Source organism: Oratosquilla oratoria, chromosome 9, assembly GCF_046742065.1.
Source record: "Oratosquilla oratoria isolate Oo_2021 chromosome 9, ASM4674206v1, whole genome shotgun sequence".
NCBI lineage: Eukaryota > Metazoa > Arthropoda > Malacostraca > Stomatopoda > Squillidae > Oratosquilla > Oratosquilla oratoria.
Window position 1 is genome coordinate 77,049,350 of NC_134785.1, and position 18,500 is coordinate 77,067,849.

Here is an 18,500-nt window from a genome sequence, read left to right on the forward strand (position 1 = left end):
ATAGCTTAAGTTAATTACCCGTGTTCAATGTTCATAAGAAAATTAAGATATAAGGCCACCCCCCACACTCAAAAAACATTTGCCCCCCCCCTTAACCCTTTCACTACAAATGGATGAAAGGGGGGGGGGATCCATAGAGAAAATAAAAAGGCCTGACGATAGACAGAACCAAAAGTCCACAAATCCTGAATAACTGTGAAAGGGTTAACAAAACGAAATGAATACTTACTCGTGCACTCAACAGATGGCGTTGTACAGCGCGTTGCCACTATTGTTTATTAATGAGGGATACTTTCCTATCTTTCATGTGTAGTCTTCGGCCTGCTGCCTTCGTATCTGCCTACCTGCCTCGAAGAACCGAAGCCCAACCATTCAAAATATTGTGTGGAAAAAGTTCTACAAACGACTTAAGGTAAAATGCATGACAGGTCGTTCGCCAAAGCAGGAATGGCTATCAAACGCACCTCTAACCCTTTCGCTGTGAGGGAAAGGGTGTTAGGGGTTCCTATGGAGGGAATAAAATCGTCTGGCGGCAGCTAGAATGAGTTATGGATAAGCAGCGAAAGGGTTAATGAAATTTGATGCGACTTTGTTCAAGTCACGGTTGATCAACCCCGGTGACATCACCCAAGCCATCTTGTGCTTCACTTCCACCGCCTATTTGACCACACCCACCATCTTTATTTATTCTTATTTTTTACTTATATATATTTATATTGTTTCACTATTATTATTATTATTATTGTTATTATTATTATTATTATTATTGTTATTATTATTATTATTTATTTCATTTGTGTATTTTTGTGGCCGATTTTACCGAGATCCACAAATATATCACCACCTACCTCGCTGTTTTTTTAATCTCTGCTTCCTCACTGCCAACACGATTCGTTTATTTATCTGTTTATTTATCTATTTATTATCTTTACTCACTCAGCTTCCTTGGCAGTCTACGTCATCGATTCCACCGCTTCAATTTATTTGAGAGAGAGAGAGAGAGAGAGAGAGAGAGAGAGAGAGAGAGAGAGAGAGAGAGAGAGAGAGAGAAAGAGAGTGCTGCGCATGGTTATAACAGGCCATTACTTCATAATAGGCCCGTGTAGACGGTTTTATGAAGCTGGAGAGAGGAAGACGAAAGTAATATGATGTTCTCTGGAATCGTTGTGAATATATTAAATATTAATATTAAATGTTATGTTAATGTTGGATATTGTGTTAATATTGTTTTTTATTTCCAGTTCTCGTGTAGTCTTAAACGACTAAGATCACGTGATTTTTTTTTCTGAATTGAATGGGAATTTGTACAGATTCGCCATTTGTGCAGACAAATGGCATCACGTGGTGCTATATCAGGTGTCACAACTTTGGGTGCAACATGACGAGAACATAGAAACAGAAATGTTAAGAACTTTAAACACGAAGAGAGAGACACCAAAAAAGGAGAGTACAGTGGAATCAGTCAATTAAAGAGGCGACTTTTATACCAATCAAATTAGAGTAACTTTATGCAAATATGTGGGCAGGAAAAGTTAGGAAGGAAAAGTTTGGGGATGGGGGGGGAAGTTGAAAATTCTACCTCCCTCTTCCTCCTCCTCCTCCTCCTCCACCTCCTCCTCTTCCTCCTACTCCTCTTCCTCTTCCTCCTCTTCCTCCTTAACCTACTCCTCCTTATCCTTTTCCCCCTTTATTCTCCTCCACTTCCTCCTTATTCTCCTCCTCCTCATCATCCCTTTAGCCTCGTCCTCCTCCTCATCTCTTTAGCCTCGTCCTCCTCCTCTCCTTCCCCTTCCTCCTTCCCTCCTCCTCCTCCCCTCCTCCTCCTCCTCCCCTCCTCCTCCTCCCCTCCTCCTCCTCCCCTCCTCCTCCTCCCCTCCTCCTGCCCCTTCTTTTCCTCCCCTCCACCTCCTCCTTCTTCTCCTCCTTATCCTCCTTTTCCTCCTCCCCTCCACCTCCTCCTCCCCTCCACCTCCTCCTCCTTCTCCTCCCCTCCACCTCCTCCTTTTCCTCCTCACCTCCACTTCCTCCTTCCCCTCCTTATCCTCCTTTTCCTCCACCTCCTCCTTCTTCTCCTGCCCTCCACCTCCAACTTCTTCTCCTTCTCCCCTCCACCTCCTCCTTCTTCTCCTCATCCGCCTTTTCCTCCTCCTCCTCCTCTTAATCCTTCCTCCTTGCTCCTCCTCCTGCTCCTCCTCTCGTTCTCATTCCCTCTACGGGTGTGTAGTGTAGGCCCCATGTACGCGCCAATTCACGAGCTGTCCTCAGCACTCAGTGTTCTGACTCTTCAACATGAGTACTCACCACAGGCCTTACGCTTGCACGTACGCGCTCAGCCTCTGAACGTTTTGATGCGTTGTGGCAGAGGTTCTCTCGTAGAAACTTTTTTTTTTTTTTTTTGCTCGTGTTTGTGTACCCTCTATCTCTTTTTATGTATGTGTGTGTGTGTGTGCGCGCGCGCGCGTATTTGTGTAGCCCCCCTCTGTGTGTGTGTGTGTGTGTGTGTGTGTGTGTGTGTGTGTGTGACGCGCGCTCGTATTTATGTACCCCCCCCCTCTCTCTCTCTCTCTCTCTCTCTCTCTCTCTCTCTCTCTCTCTCTCTCTCTCTCTCTCTCTCTCTCTCTCTCTCTCTTTTCTCTCTCTCTCTCTCTCTCTCTCTCTCTCTCTCTCTCTCTCTCTCTCTCTCTCTCTCTCTCTCTCTCTCTCCCCCCCCTCCTCTCTCTCTCTCTCTCTCTCTCTCTCTCTCTCTCTCTCTCTCTCTCTCTCTCTCTCTCTCTCTCTCTCTCTGTGTGTGTGTGTGTGTGTGATTCACCTTTGTCTTTGGATCACGTGTTGGACTCGTGATTGACAACTATTTCCCCCCCCGAAAGAGAGCTCAGAGCTCGTATGACCGATCTATGGGTAATGCTGTGACCTTACACGCACACACATCCCAAACTCCCTGCCCACGAGAGTTGGAGTAACGACTCGAGGCGCAACGATACTGAAATTATTTCAGCCCTGGGCAGGATTCGAACCCAGGCCGCCGTAGTGACAGTCTGGGACTCTTCCAACCGCGCCACCGAGTGTGTAACCAACCGCGCCACCGTGTGTGTAACCAACCGCGCCACCGTGTGTGTGTGTGTGTGTGTGTGTGACCGCTAGATTTTGAAATGTATGAGGTACTGATTGGCCTGATCATTGTCACGTAGGAATAACAGGTCACACGACTACGTAATGAAACTTTCAACACATGTGTAGCATCCTAGACGTAGATTGTCGTTTCATGCCAGCACTTCCGGTCATTTAATCCGTGTATGAGTTCATTTGGTGTGTGTGCGTGTGTGTGTGTGTGTGCGCGCGTATGTGTATGTGTGTGTGTGTGTGATGTTTGGTCAAACGGTCACATCCTTTCAAAATAATCTCCTCTTGGCTGTCCGCATACTCTCATACCTTCCACCTTCCCACTTCCCTCTCAAGCCCTCGTCTCCCATATCCGGTTGTTTGTTTTGTGTTCATTATATGATTTGTCTTTACTAGCTTGTCTTGGCATTGCTTCGTTTATCTTCCTCATTGTCCATAGTATATTGATATTTACTTAAGAAACTATATTTTACCGTTTCCCTCAGTTTTTAGTCTTGTCGATCGTCCATATCTCGCACCCGTACAATACGGTAGACTAAATGTACTATTCTTTACCTTCACTTGAGTAAAGACAAATCTAGGAGTACCTCGACCTAGGACAGGGTCATCAAAGGATATAGTCGACCTCCTGCAGAGGAACTCTTCAGGCAAGGTCATGTTCTCGTGAATCGAAGTCACGCTTGGAATAGAGGCTTTACTAGACGTGGGGCTTCTAGGTTCTAGGAGAAAGGGGACAGAGGAGGAGGAGGAGGAGGATAAGTGGGCGTGCTGAGGTGTGAGGATGAAGGTGGAGGTGTCCATTGGGTAATTGCTTGGAATACGAAGGGGCGCTGTCGAGGGAACGTGTAGCGGCAGCTGAAGGGCGAAGTGGGGGGGGGGGGGCGAGGGGCGAGCCGTGATCGGTTTGGTGATAGAACTTCTCCCTTCTCATACTCCTCCCCTCCTCTCCCTCTTCCTCCTCTTCTTCCTCTTCCTCCTGTGTCCTCTTCCCTTCTCCTCTTTCTCTTCTCCCACCTCCTCCTTCCCATCCTCCTCTTCTTTCTCCTGTGTCCTCTTTCCTTCTGTTTCTCCTCTCCATCCTCCTCCTCCTCTTCCTCCTCCTCCTCCTCCTCCTCCTCCTCCTCCTCCTCCTCCTCCTCCTAAGCCTCACTCTTACTCCTCTTTCCCCCTCTTCATATCCCCTCCTTCATGTTCCCCATCTAAACCTCCTACTCTTAATCCTCTTTCCCCTCCTCCTTATTCCTTCCTCCTCCCCCTTCTCCTCCTTATCCTAATCCTCCTATGTTATCATTCTTCCACTTCCCTCTCCTCTTAAACCTCATCCTCCTCATTCTCCTCCTCTGCCTCCTTCTCCTCTTATTCCTCCACTGCTGTTTCTTCTCTTTCTTCTCCCCATCCTCCTCTCCAGCTAAACCTACTATCCTTGCTCCTCCCCCTCGTCTTCCTCATTCTCTCAACTCCTCCTCCTCCTCATCCAATGGCCTGTTTCTTCCACTTCGCTCACCTATTTAACCTCCCCTACTCTTCCTTCTCCTCCTACTCCTCCTCCTCCTACTCCTCTTCTTCCTCCTTGGCTATTTCTTCTCCTCTCCCAGCCTGTTCTTTCTTCTCGTTCTCATTACCATTCACTTCGTTTCTCTTGTCCTTTTGCATCCTTAGTCTGAGAGGAACGTTTCTTCTTTCTCGGCTCTCACGTTTTCTTTTCCCTCGGTTTTTTTTTTTTTTTTTTTTTTTTTTTTTTCTCTCTCTTCAGAAAGTCCCCTTTTCCTCCTCTTCTCTTCCTCACACTCATTTTCGTCGTCCTCTTCCTCGTCCTCGTAGTCTTCGTCCTCCCTCTCCTCCTTCTCCTTCTCCCCTTCTCCCCTCCTCCCCTCGTCCTTCTCCTCCTCGTCCTTCTCCCCCTCCTTTCCTCCTCCTCCTCCTCCTTCTCCTCCCGTGCAGCATCCTCCACCGTAATTGCTCGCGAAGCCGTGGAGAAGTGTCTTATTAAACGTGAGCTGAAACACACGCGCGTGCACACGCAAATACACACACACACACACACACATATATAATATATATATATATATATATATATATATATATATATATATATACACACACACACTGATACACACACACGTACACACACAGATACACACACACGTACACACACAGATACACACACACACACACACACACACACACACACACACACACACACACACACACACACACAGATACACACACACGTACACACACAGATACACACACAGATACACACACACACACACACTCATACACACACACACACTCATACACAAACACACAATCATACACATACACATTCATACACATACACACACTCATACACACACACACACACACACACACACACACACACACACACACACACACACACACACACACACACACACACTGTCAACACTGGAACAGAGAAAAGAAAGAGGTGATTTGTTGACCATTTACAGAATTATGAAAGGGTTGGAAATTCTCGATAGAGACGACTTATTAAAGTGGGACAAAAGAGAAACAAGAGGACACGAAAAGAAACTAAAGAAAGACAGCTACAGAAGAGACCTGAAAAAAATAGCTTCCCACATAGAGTGATTGATGTCTGGAACAAACTAAACGGAGAAACAGTGAATGCCAGAACTATACACGATTTTAAGAATAAACTGGATGTGGAGAGATACGAAAACGGGTCACTACGAGCATAGCTCTCGTCCCGTAAAATACAACTAGGTAAATACACACGCATACACATACACACTCACACTCATACACACACATACGCACGCACACACACACAGACACACACACATACACATACACACACACACACACACACACACATGCACACACACACACACACACACACACACACACACACACACACACACACACACACACACACACACACACACACACACACACACACACACACACACACACACACTCAAACACACACACACACACACACACACACACACACACACGTATACACACACACACACAACAAAGGCCGTTTTACCCCCTTATAAGTGGGTGGCCGAGTCAAAGAACGCATTCATTTTATACACACTAAAACCCATAGATAATATAATCTCATTACGAGGTCAGCTATAACGCTAATTGGTGAAGGGAGTGGGGGGCGGTCCCCACTCAACGAAAAAAATCAGCTGCCGATATTCATATTAAATATACTGTACAAGGTTTTATATATGTGTCTATGTACATATATATATATATATATATATATATATATATATATATATATATATATATATATATCCATATTGTGTTGTTACAGAATATTATAAATATTAACCAATATAGTTCATAAGGTAGCAAAAAAAATTGCATTTTTTCTCTTTATTTATTTGTTTATTTATGATTTGAGGGATCACATCGGTCAATCAAATTTACCGAATTTAACTTCGGAATTGTCGCAGGAATGGTGGGAGTCGCCAACGAAGGCGCTGAAGAAGGAAGCGCTCTGATAATGGTGTCTGGGAACACCGACATGGTCCTCGAGGGGCAGGGGCGGGGCTTGGAGGACGAGGTAATGCATTACTTCGTAGAAATCGAAGTATTCGAGTTCGAGAATGGAAGTGAGAGGCGTTGGTAACTCACACAACCTCTTGCACCCAATGTCATCCCCCTCCCCCCCTCGGATCGAGGTTTGGGGTGGGGTGGTGGTTAAGGGCGATCCTTTGAAGAGAATACCAGTGGGGGAGTAGATGGGGCTTTTTTTCAAGGGTGGAAAGGGCCTTTTGGTAGTTGCTTACGCAGGGTCATTATTTCATAATTTTTGTTATCACACTGATAAATAATTTTTTATGATTTTGTATCTAATTTATCATAATTATTATTATTATTATTATTATTACTATTATTACTATTATTATTGATTGGGGTTTTTGTAATTGGCATTTTTATATATGTGGCGACATTGTTATTGATATTCTTTATTCTTTATGTAAGTTTTCGTTTTATTTGTGTATTCATTCATTCATATTTATTTGACTTATTTCTCTACTTAATATTACCAATTATTGAAGTTGCCTGTATATATTCGATCTATTATTGGCATTTTTGTCTTTATTAATGGCTATTTTCTATTTTTATCTTTACCACTTATTGTTGATATTCATTGTCGGCTAATATGGATGTTTTATCCATTTTTGTTTCCTATTGTTTCTTTTATATTAACTTATTATCAGCTATCGTGGATGTTATCTATTTATTATTAGGTATTATTTATCATTTAATAATTTCTGTTATTTTTCTTTTCACTTGCAGGTTAGTTTGGGCCGAGAAACGTCGAGTCTCAACGCAGGGTTAGTCAAAAATATTTATTTATTTGTTTATTTTTTCTCTTTTCGTTTCCCTTTTTAACTCCTCTCTTTAGACCTTTTCTCTCATTCGAGGGCATTCACTTCCCACCCACCCATCGTTGTCACCGCAAATCTCTCTCCCTCTCTCTGTCTGTATGTCTGTTTCTCTGCCTCTCTCTTTCTCCCTCCCTCTGTCTCTCTACATCTCTCTCCCCACCTCTCTCTTTCTCCCCTGTCTCTCTCACTCTTTCTCTCCCACCTCTCTCTCTCTCTCCCTCTCTCTCTCTCCCTCTCTCTCTCTCCCTCTCTCTCCCTCCCTCTCTCTGTCTCTCTCTCTTTCTCTCTCTCTCTCTCTCTCTCTCTCTCTCTCTCTCTCTCTCTCTCTCTCTCTCTCTCTCTCTCTCTCTCTCTCTCTCTCTCTCTCTCTCTCTCTCTCTCTCTTTCTCTCTCTCTCCCTCTAGTGTAGCGTGTGCGTATGTGTACAACACACACAAATTTGTTTTACCCAAGTAAGTATGTTTGCCGATATCTTTAGACACTCGTGTATGGGAGCGCGTGGACATTAGTCCCTGTTTGCTTAGGTCAGAGAAGATATTCACACGTGTGTGTTTGTGTGTGTGTGTGTGTGTGTGTGTGTGTGTGTGTCTGAGACTTTTCGTGCCTGTGTTGATTTTTACTCGACACACACGTGTACAAGTGTTTCACAACAACATTCAAAGACACCGCTTTCGCCCCTCTCGGAATCTCCTGCCTCTCCGACTCCTAGAAGGGGGTGGGAGGTTCACACTCAACTGAATAAAACAGTCTGGCGACAGCCGTCCCTTCTTCCCCCCTTCAGCAGAATAAAATCGCCAGACGGCAGACAGAATTAAATTATAAGTAGAGTTAGTAATGGTGATAAAAATATTCTCTGTTACACCACGGTCGTCCTCAGTGTGTGTGTGTGTGTGTGTGTGTGTGTGTGTGTAATAATAATATATATAATCAACAGTTTATTGGGTATAGCAGCATTTCTGCTGAAAATATACATCCTACAAGATTATAACAATATAAAACTATGACAGTGAAAAGATGTTGTTACAAGCATTCAAAAAACTAGACAAAAAACAGTAAGCTGAGTAATAGGTGTGTAGTACAACAATGTTAATTCTTGTTGTTGATTAAGTCCACAAATGTCGGTATGGGGCTCTTCTTATACCGGTCGGTACGTGCTCTGATCGGCTTGATGGTATTATGGTGCCGCACCTGCAGCCGTGGTCGTGGTACCTGAGGAGGTAGCAGGTTCCGGTGCCGAGGATGTTTAACCAGGGTGACCGCAAACGACCTCAGACTCTGAAGATAGCGGTCAGCAAGGGTGGGTAGTCCTAGTGTGGTGAGAGCGTGCTGGTAGGTGTGTGTGTGTGTGTGTGTGTGTATACGTCCCTTGCTCATCTCCGCCCGACTTCTCCCCCTCTACTGTCTCCGCGCCCACTTCTCTTCCCCCTCCCCCCCTCTCCCCCCATGGTGTCCCACCGCGCCTTTAGTGTGTATCAATGACACAACTAAAACCTGGAGGAAGCCAGGATTGTGTCACACTATACTTGGCCTTATGAATTGACACGGAGCGCTCTCTCTCTCTCTCTCTCTCTCTCTCTCTCTCTCTCTCTCTCTCTCTCTCTCTCCCTCTCTCTCTCTCTCTCTTCTGAAGATGACGTCATTTGTTAGATAAGGCTGACGTCACGATCTCGCCGAATACCGTCCCTATTCACTTTGACTTTCGAAATGCGAAGGCGCTGGGCGACCTTTGGGCACTCGTCGAACGTACTTGAATAGGGCCCTGTCATCTCATCCAAGGCCTATATTGGCCTCTGCTCTTCATCCGTCTCTTTCTCCCTCTTTTTACTCTTTGATCATCCACGCGTGTGGATGACCTCCGGCTTCATCCGGTCTCAAAATCCGGGTCTTTCTGATCCCAACCTTTTCCATTTCTTTCTTTCTTTCAGTCATTTTTTTTTTTTTCCAATTTTATTCCTCATTTTCTTTTTCTTCTTCTTTTCTCGTCTCCTGGAATTTTCCTAGCCCGCATCCCCTCTCTATTCTTATTTTTTCTTCTTTAAATTTTCTTTTGTGATCTTCCTAGTCCTTCCCTCGCACCTTTTTCTTTCATTTTTCATTTTTTCTTTTCTTTCCTTTTCTTTTGGAATCTTCTTCATCCCCCTTCTCTCTCTCTCTCTCTCTCTCTCTCTCTCTCTCTCTCTCTCTCCCTCTCTCTTTATTTTTATTTCTCTACCTCTCTTTTATCTCCCTCCATCTTCCCCTTCATGTCCGCCGATGTTGGAACGTTCTTCCCCTCTTACACCAGCCTACTCAACCTTCTTTTTGAGCTCCTCCTCTTCTTCCTCCTCCTTCTCCTCCGCCTCCTCCTCCTCCTCCTCCTCCTCCTCCTCCTCCTCCTCCTCTTCCTCCCTGTGTCACGTTCTCATCTCACCAGATGTCCGCATTTTCCACCCGAAGTCCCGTCATGTCAACAGATGAATATTGTCACACGAAAGAAGAAATTTACATTTCACAAGAACGAGAGTGCTGCTCCTTCGCTATCGGAACTCTAAGAGAGAGAGAGAGAGAGAGAGAGAGAGAGAGAGAGAGAGAGAGAGAAAAAAAAAAAGATGAGCCCCCGTCTGAAAGAGACCTTCATAGGTTTAATTCTGGCTACCGCGAAGCTATCTTTATATCAGAACTGTTATTAAACGATTTATTCTATCGAAGCCCATGTCATTTTATTCAGATAGGGGATCCATTCGTTTATATTCTTCTTATTGATTCCCCTTACATCTTCTTCCTCCTTGGTTTCCCTTCTTCGTGTCTTCCTCCTCCTCCTCCTCCTCCTCCTCCTCCTCCTCTCTGCCGCCGCCGGGCGAGGAAGAGAAGCAGTCGGTCGGGTTGGGAGGAGGATGATGGTGGGGATGAGGGGGGTGGTGTGGGAGGGGGGTGAGAGTGTGGGAGGGGGTGAGGGTGGCACCTCATAAGGACGCCAAGCCGAATTCTTCTGTATTTGTTTAGTCAACACCATTCGACTCCTTTGTCGACCCAGACCTGGCCGGTGCCTTAGTCGGTGCCTCAGTCGGTGCCTCAGCCGGTGCCTCAGTCGATGCCTCAACCAGTGCCTCAATCGGTGCCTCAGTCGGTGCCTCTGTTGGTGCCTCAGTCAGTGCCTCAATTGGATACCTATGCCGGTGTCTCAGTCGATGCCTCTGTTGGTGCCTCAGTCGGTGCCTCTGCCGGTGCCTCTGTCGGTGCCTCAGTCGGTGCCCTTACTAGACCTCCACTACCACGTTCCCCAACTCCACTCAAACCATCTCCCTCCTCTTCTCATCTTCCTACTATCCTTCCTCCTCTTCCTCCTGTTCCATATCCTAAATCCTCCTCTTTCTCCTTCTGTTGTGCCTGTCCCTCTTCATTCTTCTCTTCCTCTTCCATCTCCTATTCTTTCTCCTCCATCTCCTCCTCCTGTTTCCCCTCTTCCTCCTCATCCTTCTCATCCTCTTCCATCTCTTTTTTTTTCTCTTCCATCTCTTCTTTCGTCACTTTTTCCTTCTCTTGTTCCTTTTCCTATTCTCCTTCAATGTTTATCCTTGTCCATGTGTTCAACTCCCCATCTTCCTCTTCCTCTACTTATTTTCGTGTTCTTCCTTTTATTTCATATTCTCCTGTATATCTAAACTTTACCTCAGCCTTCTCCTCTTCGTCTTCCAGTTCCTCTTCTTTAATTCCTTTGTTCTTCATTTTATTCCACTTTCTCCAAAATTTCTACCTCTTCCCCACCCTCTCTTCTCATTCTCCTCTTCCTCATTTTATTCAAGTTCCCCATGCATCTATCTCTTCCTTCCCTCTTCCTCTTCCTCCTATTCTTCTCCAGTCTCTTGTTCTTCATTTTATTCAACTTCATCATACATTTCTACCTCTTCCTTCCCCATTTCTCTTCCTCCTCACCTCCTCCTCCTCCTCCTCCTCCTCCTCCTCTATCACCTCCATTCTTTCCCTCGTGTTTTCTACTCCCATTGCTCTTACCATCCCTGTGTTTACGCACGAACAGCCTCTCCATAATTAACCTTGCTCTTTGCCTTCCCCAAATACGACGCTTCCCCCCTCCTCCTCCTCCTCCTCCTCCACTGTTCCCTTTCTCCCCCCCCCCCGCATCCCCTCTGTTTTCTTTGGTCATGGCCTACATACTGTTCTCCTAATTATTATTTTTCATTTCTGTGTCGTTTCTGTATAATTTCTCGTACTCTTATCCCCCCCCTCACCTTCCCCCTTTTTTGAGTTCTAGTTCCTCCTTAAGTGGTCTTCCTCCTAACGAGGCATTTGCTCGCCCCCCCCCACCCCGCCTCTTGCAACTTAGCTCTCTCTCTCTCTCTCTCTCTCTCTCTCTCTCTCTCTCTCTCTCTCTCTCTCTCTCTCTCTCTCTCTCTCTCTCTCTCCCCCCCATAGAATCCGCTTCCATGCGTGTCTTCCCGAGTTAGCCGGTACGGATGGAGACGATTCTTGAAGGAAACTTACAAAAAAAAAAAGTACAAAAATTAACTCGGCACTGACATCGCAATAAGAGAATTTAGATGAAAATATATCACAAAAGAAAAAGAATAAATGAATAAGTAGATGAATAAATACCTTCTATATCTTCCACTAGCCACGGGGGCATTCTTGGGAGAAGGACGAGAGGACCAAGGAGGAGGAGGAGGAGGAGGAGGAGGAGGAGGAGGAGGAGGAAGAGGACATTAGAGGCAAGAGGTAGCAGTGTGGCGGCTCGAATTACACGGTGGGCGTCCCTCCATGGTCCTCTTCCTCATCACTTTATCGGCGGTCGGGTCCTCGGGAATTATATATTAGTGTCATTTGGCCCAGAGTCGTGATGTCGCACCGATAGCAGAGGGACCAATCACGAAGACAGAGACATCTTCTTCTTCTCCTCCTCCTCCTCCTTCCTCCTCCTCGTTTTCTTCTTATATTATTGTTTTTTTTTCTTTCTTTTTAATGTGGAGGAATTCATCTTGTCATTTACCGCGACGATACAGAGTTTGTGTTTTATGTTCGTGATCTCGTTTTCTCTCTCCCTCAAACCTTCGCAGTGTAGGCAACCCACAGGATTAAAAATGAGCAACAGGTGGTAGGGAGCTTTTCTTGGCGACAGTAAGATCATTGAGGACTTGTGTAATGTATGCAGATGGTCTACAACCATTTAGGACCTGCATGATGTTCGCAGATGGTCACGTGATACAGGTGGTGTCATGATAAGAGATAAAGGTGATACGGGCCGGTTCAACACAGCTGGAGCTTTGTCGCTAATGGAAACCGTGCAGAGATACGATTTTGATAGAAGTGGCACTTGGAGAGTCGGGTCGAAGATAAGTAGTCGAGGTCGAGGATGACGTCATCCTTGGGTTGGAGTTGTCCTCATTTTTGGGTTTATTGGGGGTACAATCCAAAATCTCTAACAGTACACAAAAATATTCGATCTGTAATTATTAATGAAGGAAGAGAGAACAGATAACTAGGAGGGTGAAAGGGAGAGAAAAGAAGAGGAGGAATAGTAATGAAGGAATGTAGAACAAGGTAACGGAATTGCTGGAAAAGGAAGATATGATTTGGAAGCAATACCAAAGAAAGAAGTGAGTGGGGGACAAATTGAAGAAACTTAGGAAGGAAAAGGATGTTGTATAATACGGGCGTGCGGGCGTGCGGGCTGAGTGGGGGGGACTGAGTAAAGAAAAAGGCGGGGATAGGCTTGTCTGTTGATCAGTATCAGGGGGCAAAGGGAACACTAAGGAAAGAGTATATGATCTATTCGAAAATTGTTTCCTTATCATAGTGACGTACTTCATTGGTTTTATTCTGGCGAAAATTTGTCTATTTTTATTTTGAAAATACGAATTTATTATCATTATTATTTTTTTTTTCTCGATATTGTTCCTAAGGATAGAAACGCTGGTTATCGCTGAGGAAATACAAACAATTCTCCGTGGTTAGAAGGATAGGTGAACCGACCCACCACAGACCTTACATTATTAGTAATCAGAATCTTCATAGGATACAGGAATCTTCGTTTAGTATTGTTTGGCTGCCCTAAAGTCGCCAGGAACCTTAGAGCCTCGGTAGAACGTCACAGATTGTGACGTCATTATCCCTGTGCAAGTATGATGTCATTTAATTTGTATAATAGTGACGTCATAGAGGGACTTGGTACAATTTACCTTCTTTGTCACGACCCCGAAGAAACCTTGGAACACTGCTAACGAGCTTGAGTACGAGACAAGGGAGGGGAGTAGGGGAGCAGTGGTGGGGGTAGGGGGAGGGAGGTGGGGTAGGGGGGTCACAGGGCAACCCCTCATTCAATCAATCAATCAAGCAATTTAACAATCAGTCAGTCAGCCGGTCGGTCAATGGGGCGTCGCTTCGCTGTTGGCTGAGGTAAGACGTTTTCCCGCCTTTTGTCGTCTGATGACGTCAAGGCGTTGCTTGGTCTTTCTTGAACGTTCCATAACGGATTTGTTCGCCACATTGAGTGTTTGTACTCCTTCAGTGTCAGTGTTTTTTTTTTCACGTTAATTAAGATCGTGCGTTGTTAGCTAGAATAAAATGAGAACGAAATGAATTGATCAATGCCACGAAGATGAACAAACTAGCGTGGGGACAGCCAGATTAAGATAAAGGGTGTTATTGTTATTATTATTTTTCATCCATGTTTTTTAACTTCATGCTAGTCCTTTTCCTTCGTTCCCTCGTTTTACCATCACCCTCCCTTGTTCCATATTTATAAAGAAGGTAGCGTCCTTACCCTTCCTCATCCCCCTCGTCGTACTACAACAACTTTGAATTGATAGATTACCGACAAATTATTCTTTTATTCACGCTCTACTTCATCACCCTCTCCCCTCCGCCTCCACTCCACTCCCTCATACTCCCTCCCTCCAATTTCTCTTTCATCATTATTCTCTACATTCCCCAGCGATCTTCAATGAGAAAGTCTACCCAATCCGGCCTATTCCTTTGTTGTCCTCTCTCACTCTCTCCCTTCCCCTCCGTTTCCTCTTGATATTACTTCTTTTTGTCATCCCGCCTCAGTTTCCTATTCAGTTATTTACCTTCGTTTTCCCTTTCATTCTTCCTTGTTCTGTTTGATTCATATTTACGTTTTCTTACCGTCGTCTTCTTCTGTCGCCATCTTTTTCCTTCCACAAACAACTCTCGCGTCCTTCCTTCGCTTTCTCTCGTCTGCCTCGTGTTCTCTTCCTCACCTTTCCCATGGACTCTGATACCATGTACTTCATACAATTTAGTGGGTTTGGGCAGGAAGTATTTCAGCGTTAAAACTGGGAAATAAATTTTACAGACAACCCTTCGAGAAGCCAACAACCCATTTACACTCCAATATTTACATGCAAGATGACATCGGACCAACTTTCATGTCCATCGGTACATTACCATGTAGGATGATGACCCAATCGGTGTATAAGAAAGCTGCAATTACAAACTGAAAATTGCAACGCAATTCTCAGGTATGAACGTTTTATTCCATGCCTTCTCATCGCGTCTGAAAGGGGTTCACAGACAGACTGGGCGATCCAGGAAGAACAAGTACTCAATGCTGGTGCCGAAAAAGATTAGGTTCACGTAGTAGCGGTTAATTCTATATTGTGGAACCCAAACTTCCACATTACTACCCTCCTTCGTGCTTTACCCAACTAACACCAGTTCCTTACTTTGCCAGCCCCTCCGCCATGCACTTTGGCGTTTGTAACTGACTTCCTCAACCGTTAGCGTCATCGTAAGGGGGGTTTCGCAAGGATAGGGCGGGTCCCTAGCGTGTTCACCTGTGTTTCGTCGCCAAATCCCTTTTGGTATTTGATTGGCCTACCTGCTGGACCTTTTGTTTTTCTGGCTTGTCATCCCTCCTTCCCTTCCTCTTCCTTGTTCTCGCGCGCTCTACACCCCAACGTGTCGTACGTAGACGGTGTCTTTGCAGCGCGTTAATGTTGGCCGACGTACGATGTGATGCTGTAAACACTGCCGTCAACTATAGGTAGAGTCCTATGCACTGTACACTGTAGGAACAGAATACAATCTAGAATTCCTTTAGGGTATTGCACGGAGTTTTTAAAAAAGTATGAAGCAGAGTAGTCCGACTTGTTTGCTAAGATAAAAATTTAGTTGATCAAAATGTAACTAACAAAAGGTAGAGTTCTGTTTTGGTTTTGTATATGCAGGCTTTTGTTTTCTAGTACACACACACACACACACACACACACACACACACACACACACACACAGTATCGCTGCGCCTCGAGTCGTTACTCCAACTCTCGTGGGCGGGGAGTTGGGGGTGTGTGTGAGTGTAAGGTCATAGCATTACCCATAGATCGGTCTTATGAGCTCTGAGCTCTCTTCCGGGAGGGAAATAGCTGTCGATCACGAGTCCAACACGTGATCCAAAGACCAATGTGAATACACACAAGACGGCTCTACGGCATAGTGGTAGCGTTTCGAATCCCGCTCAAGATAGATAAAATCAGTATTGCTGCGCTGCGAGCCGTTACTCCAGTTCTTGTGGGCGGGAAGTTGTGTGTGTGTAAGGTCACAGCATTACCCGTAGATCGGCGATATACGAGCTCTGATCTCTCATCCAGGAGGGTAATAGCTATCGATCACGAATCCAACACGTGATCCAAGACAATGGTGAATCACACCCAGACTCGCACATGTGATGGTTTAATGGTACCGTGCTCGACCGCATAATCAGCTATCTGAGTTCGAGTTCCTGCTCAAAGCTGGAAAGCATCACTGCAATGCAACCCGACACTCCAACTCTGCTGGGCAAGGACTTGTGTGTGCGTGTGCGTGTGCGTGCGTGCAAGGTCACAGCGTTACCCATAGGTGGGTCATATATGAAATCGGAGCTCTCGTTCGGGAAGGTAACAGCTGTCGATCACGAGTCTAATAAGTGTGATTCGTACCCCCACACACAGCTTGCTGGTATAGTGGTTATCGTCTTGTGTTACAATGCAGGATTACCGCATTCGTGCCTCGTTAACGACGTGGAAGGTTCCAGGCCATTACTACCCTCCTTAGTTAAGGGGGCGTGATGTGTGTGAGAAACTTCATAGAATTAACGATTGCTCCTGGGTCAGATACGAATGTCCGTAACTGTGATCGTTGACTGCATCGTCAGCGTGCTAAGGTGGATATACCGGGTGCCCTGTGCGCATGCACGAAAGGTCGCCATCCCCAGGTGGCGAGCCAGCGGATGCGTCAAGGTTAAGAAGAGGTGGTTTTTGATGAAGCCTCAGAGGGAGGAGCGGTGGCGGCTGCCCGTGGAACGCGGAAGCTTTCCGGATGCGTCTCCATTAACAGTTATTAGGATTTTTTTTTTTTTTTGAGTGGGGGGGGGGGCTTGTACCCATACACTACCGGGTGAGTCAGATAGAAGCTGCGATTGGCAGTAGAGATTATAATGTATTCAAGATACAGGATATGCTAAGATGATTATAGATTACATAGGACATGCTCCAGACATAAAAATCTCGATTTACTTAGAAACTAGAATGTACCGTTGCTATAGATGTCAGAATGTTCTGCTAATCTAGACTCGAATTGCCTAAATAAACTTTGTTCTAAGAGTGGCCATGATATGCTGCGATAGTAATGGCTATATGCAGCATGTGCAGAGGGCAGTATATACTGCATGTGTAGACGACAGAGTACTGTAGACATGAAAGGCAGGATGTGGTGCTCGACAATACACTAGTTATATAAACCGGAATATAGTGTATAGACTTGTATAGACAAAAAAGTCTATGAAGGCCAGACTACAGTGCTGTTATGTAAGGTAGGAAACCCTGCATGTGTTGACATTTTGATCTGCATTTTCTTTTTTATTTTCATAGTTCAAAAACCGACAAAGAAAATGAACTAAAAATGATCACCAAAAACAAAAATGCTCTCAGAATGAAAAGAACGAAGAGCACACCCGTTGGAAATCGTAAACATATTTCATTCGACTACAGGGAAAGCGTTGGGGTGTGTTTGCATACTCTGCGAGCTTTTGAAAGAGACACCGTGCTAGCTTGCACGTTGTCGCAGCAAGGCCGTGGCCTAAAGAGACAGGAGATTAGAACTGGTTGCTTGGTCGGAGGGACAGGGCAATGACACAGTGTGTCTGTTGCCATCTGGTTGGAATAAAACGTGTCTGTAGACAATGAGGCATAAAAAATCTCATGATAACACTATGGAACAGTCACACTCGAGCAGTACTCCCAAAACAACATAAAAAAAACAAAAGGAGTGGACTTTAACGGGGAGAGGATGTAAGAGGACACATAAAAGGAAGGAATGAAAGTGAGGATTGTGGGAACAACAGAGGAGGAGGGGGAATGTTGGGTAACAGAAATGGGGATTACACTCATATGTCCCCCAGGCCAACTGGCTTTCCGAGAGTTGCAGGGAACTTAAAGTGGTTCCCAGATTTCTTTTTCCGGGCTAGATCCCTGATGTCTTGTCCAGGCCAGCGGGACCCCATCTCCTAAAATGCTTCTGGTGTGTACTCCCATTGTACTACCCCCTTCAAATTCTTACACCCGTTCGTACCATAACGCAAAAATATCTTTACGAACCTCATGAGGTTCCCAACTTTGGGGTTTTAAGAACACAGGGAGGCCTTTGGGGACAAAGATTGCAAGGAGCACAAGTTACCAGATGAGAAGCGATTCAGAATTAAAGTGTAATGCCCGCGATGCCAACAGTATTTCATAAGCGGAGGATTCATGAGCACTGAACAACCAACATGAGAATCTGGTCCAAGCTATTGTTTCCTTCACTTCCGAGGGATGCCACGAAGATGAATAAAATAGCCTGCCTGCACTACGAATAAAAGGAAAAGTGCCACGTGGACTGGAAGTAGTTAAAAGCGAGCATAGGAAAGGAAACGGCATGCAGAATGAACGAAACTAAAAGTAGACGATATCCGTAAGTGCCTTGGAGAAAACGAAGCTTTGTGGGAACATGGAAACT

At 45.2% G+C, this 18,500-nt stretch overlaps 1 protein-coding gene across 2 annotated transcripts in view; it reads left to right on the plus strand.

Annotated features, from left to right (window-relative positions):
* Slip1 (SLo interacting protein 1) overlaps positions 1 to 18,500 on the plus strand; it is a 306,834-nt gene that overhangs the window by 220,346 nt on the left and 67,988 nt on the right. The window contains exon 2 of one of the 2 annotated variants that reach the window (XM_076190991.1): positions 314 to 412. The exons of the other annotated variant lie outside the window; for it this stretch is intronic. Within the exon in view, the coding sequence (XP_076047106.1) occupies positions 314 to 412 (99 nt within the window). The remainder of the gene's footprint in view (positions 1 to 313; positions 413 to 18,500) is intronic. 2 annotated transcript variants of the gene reach the window in all.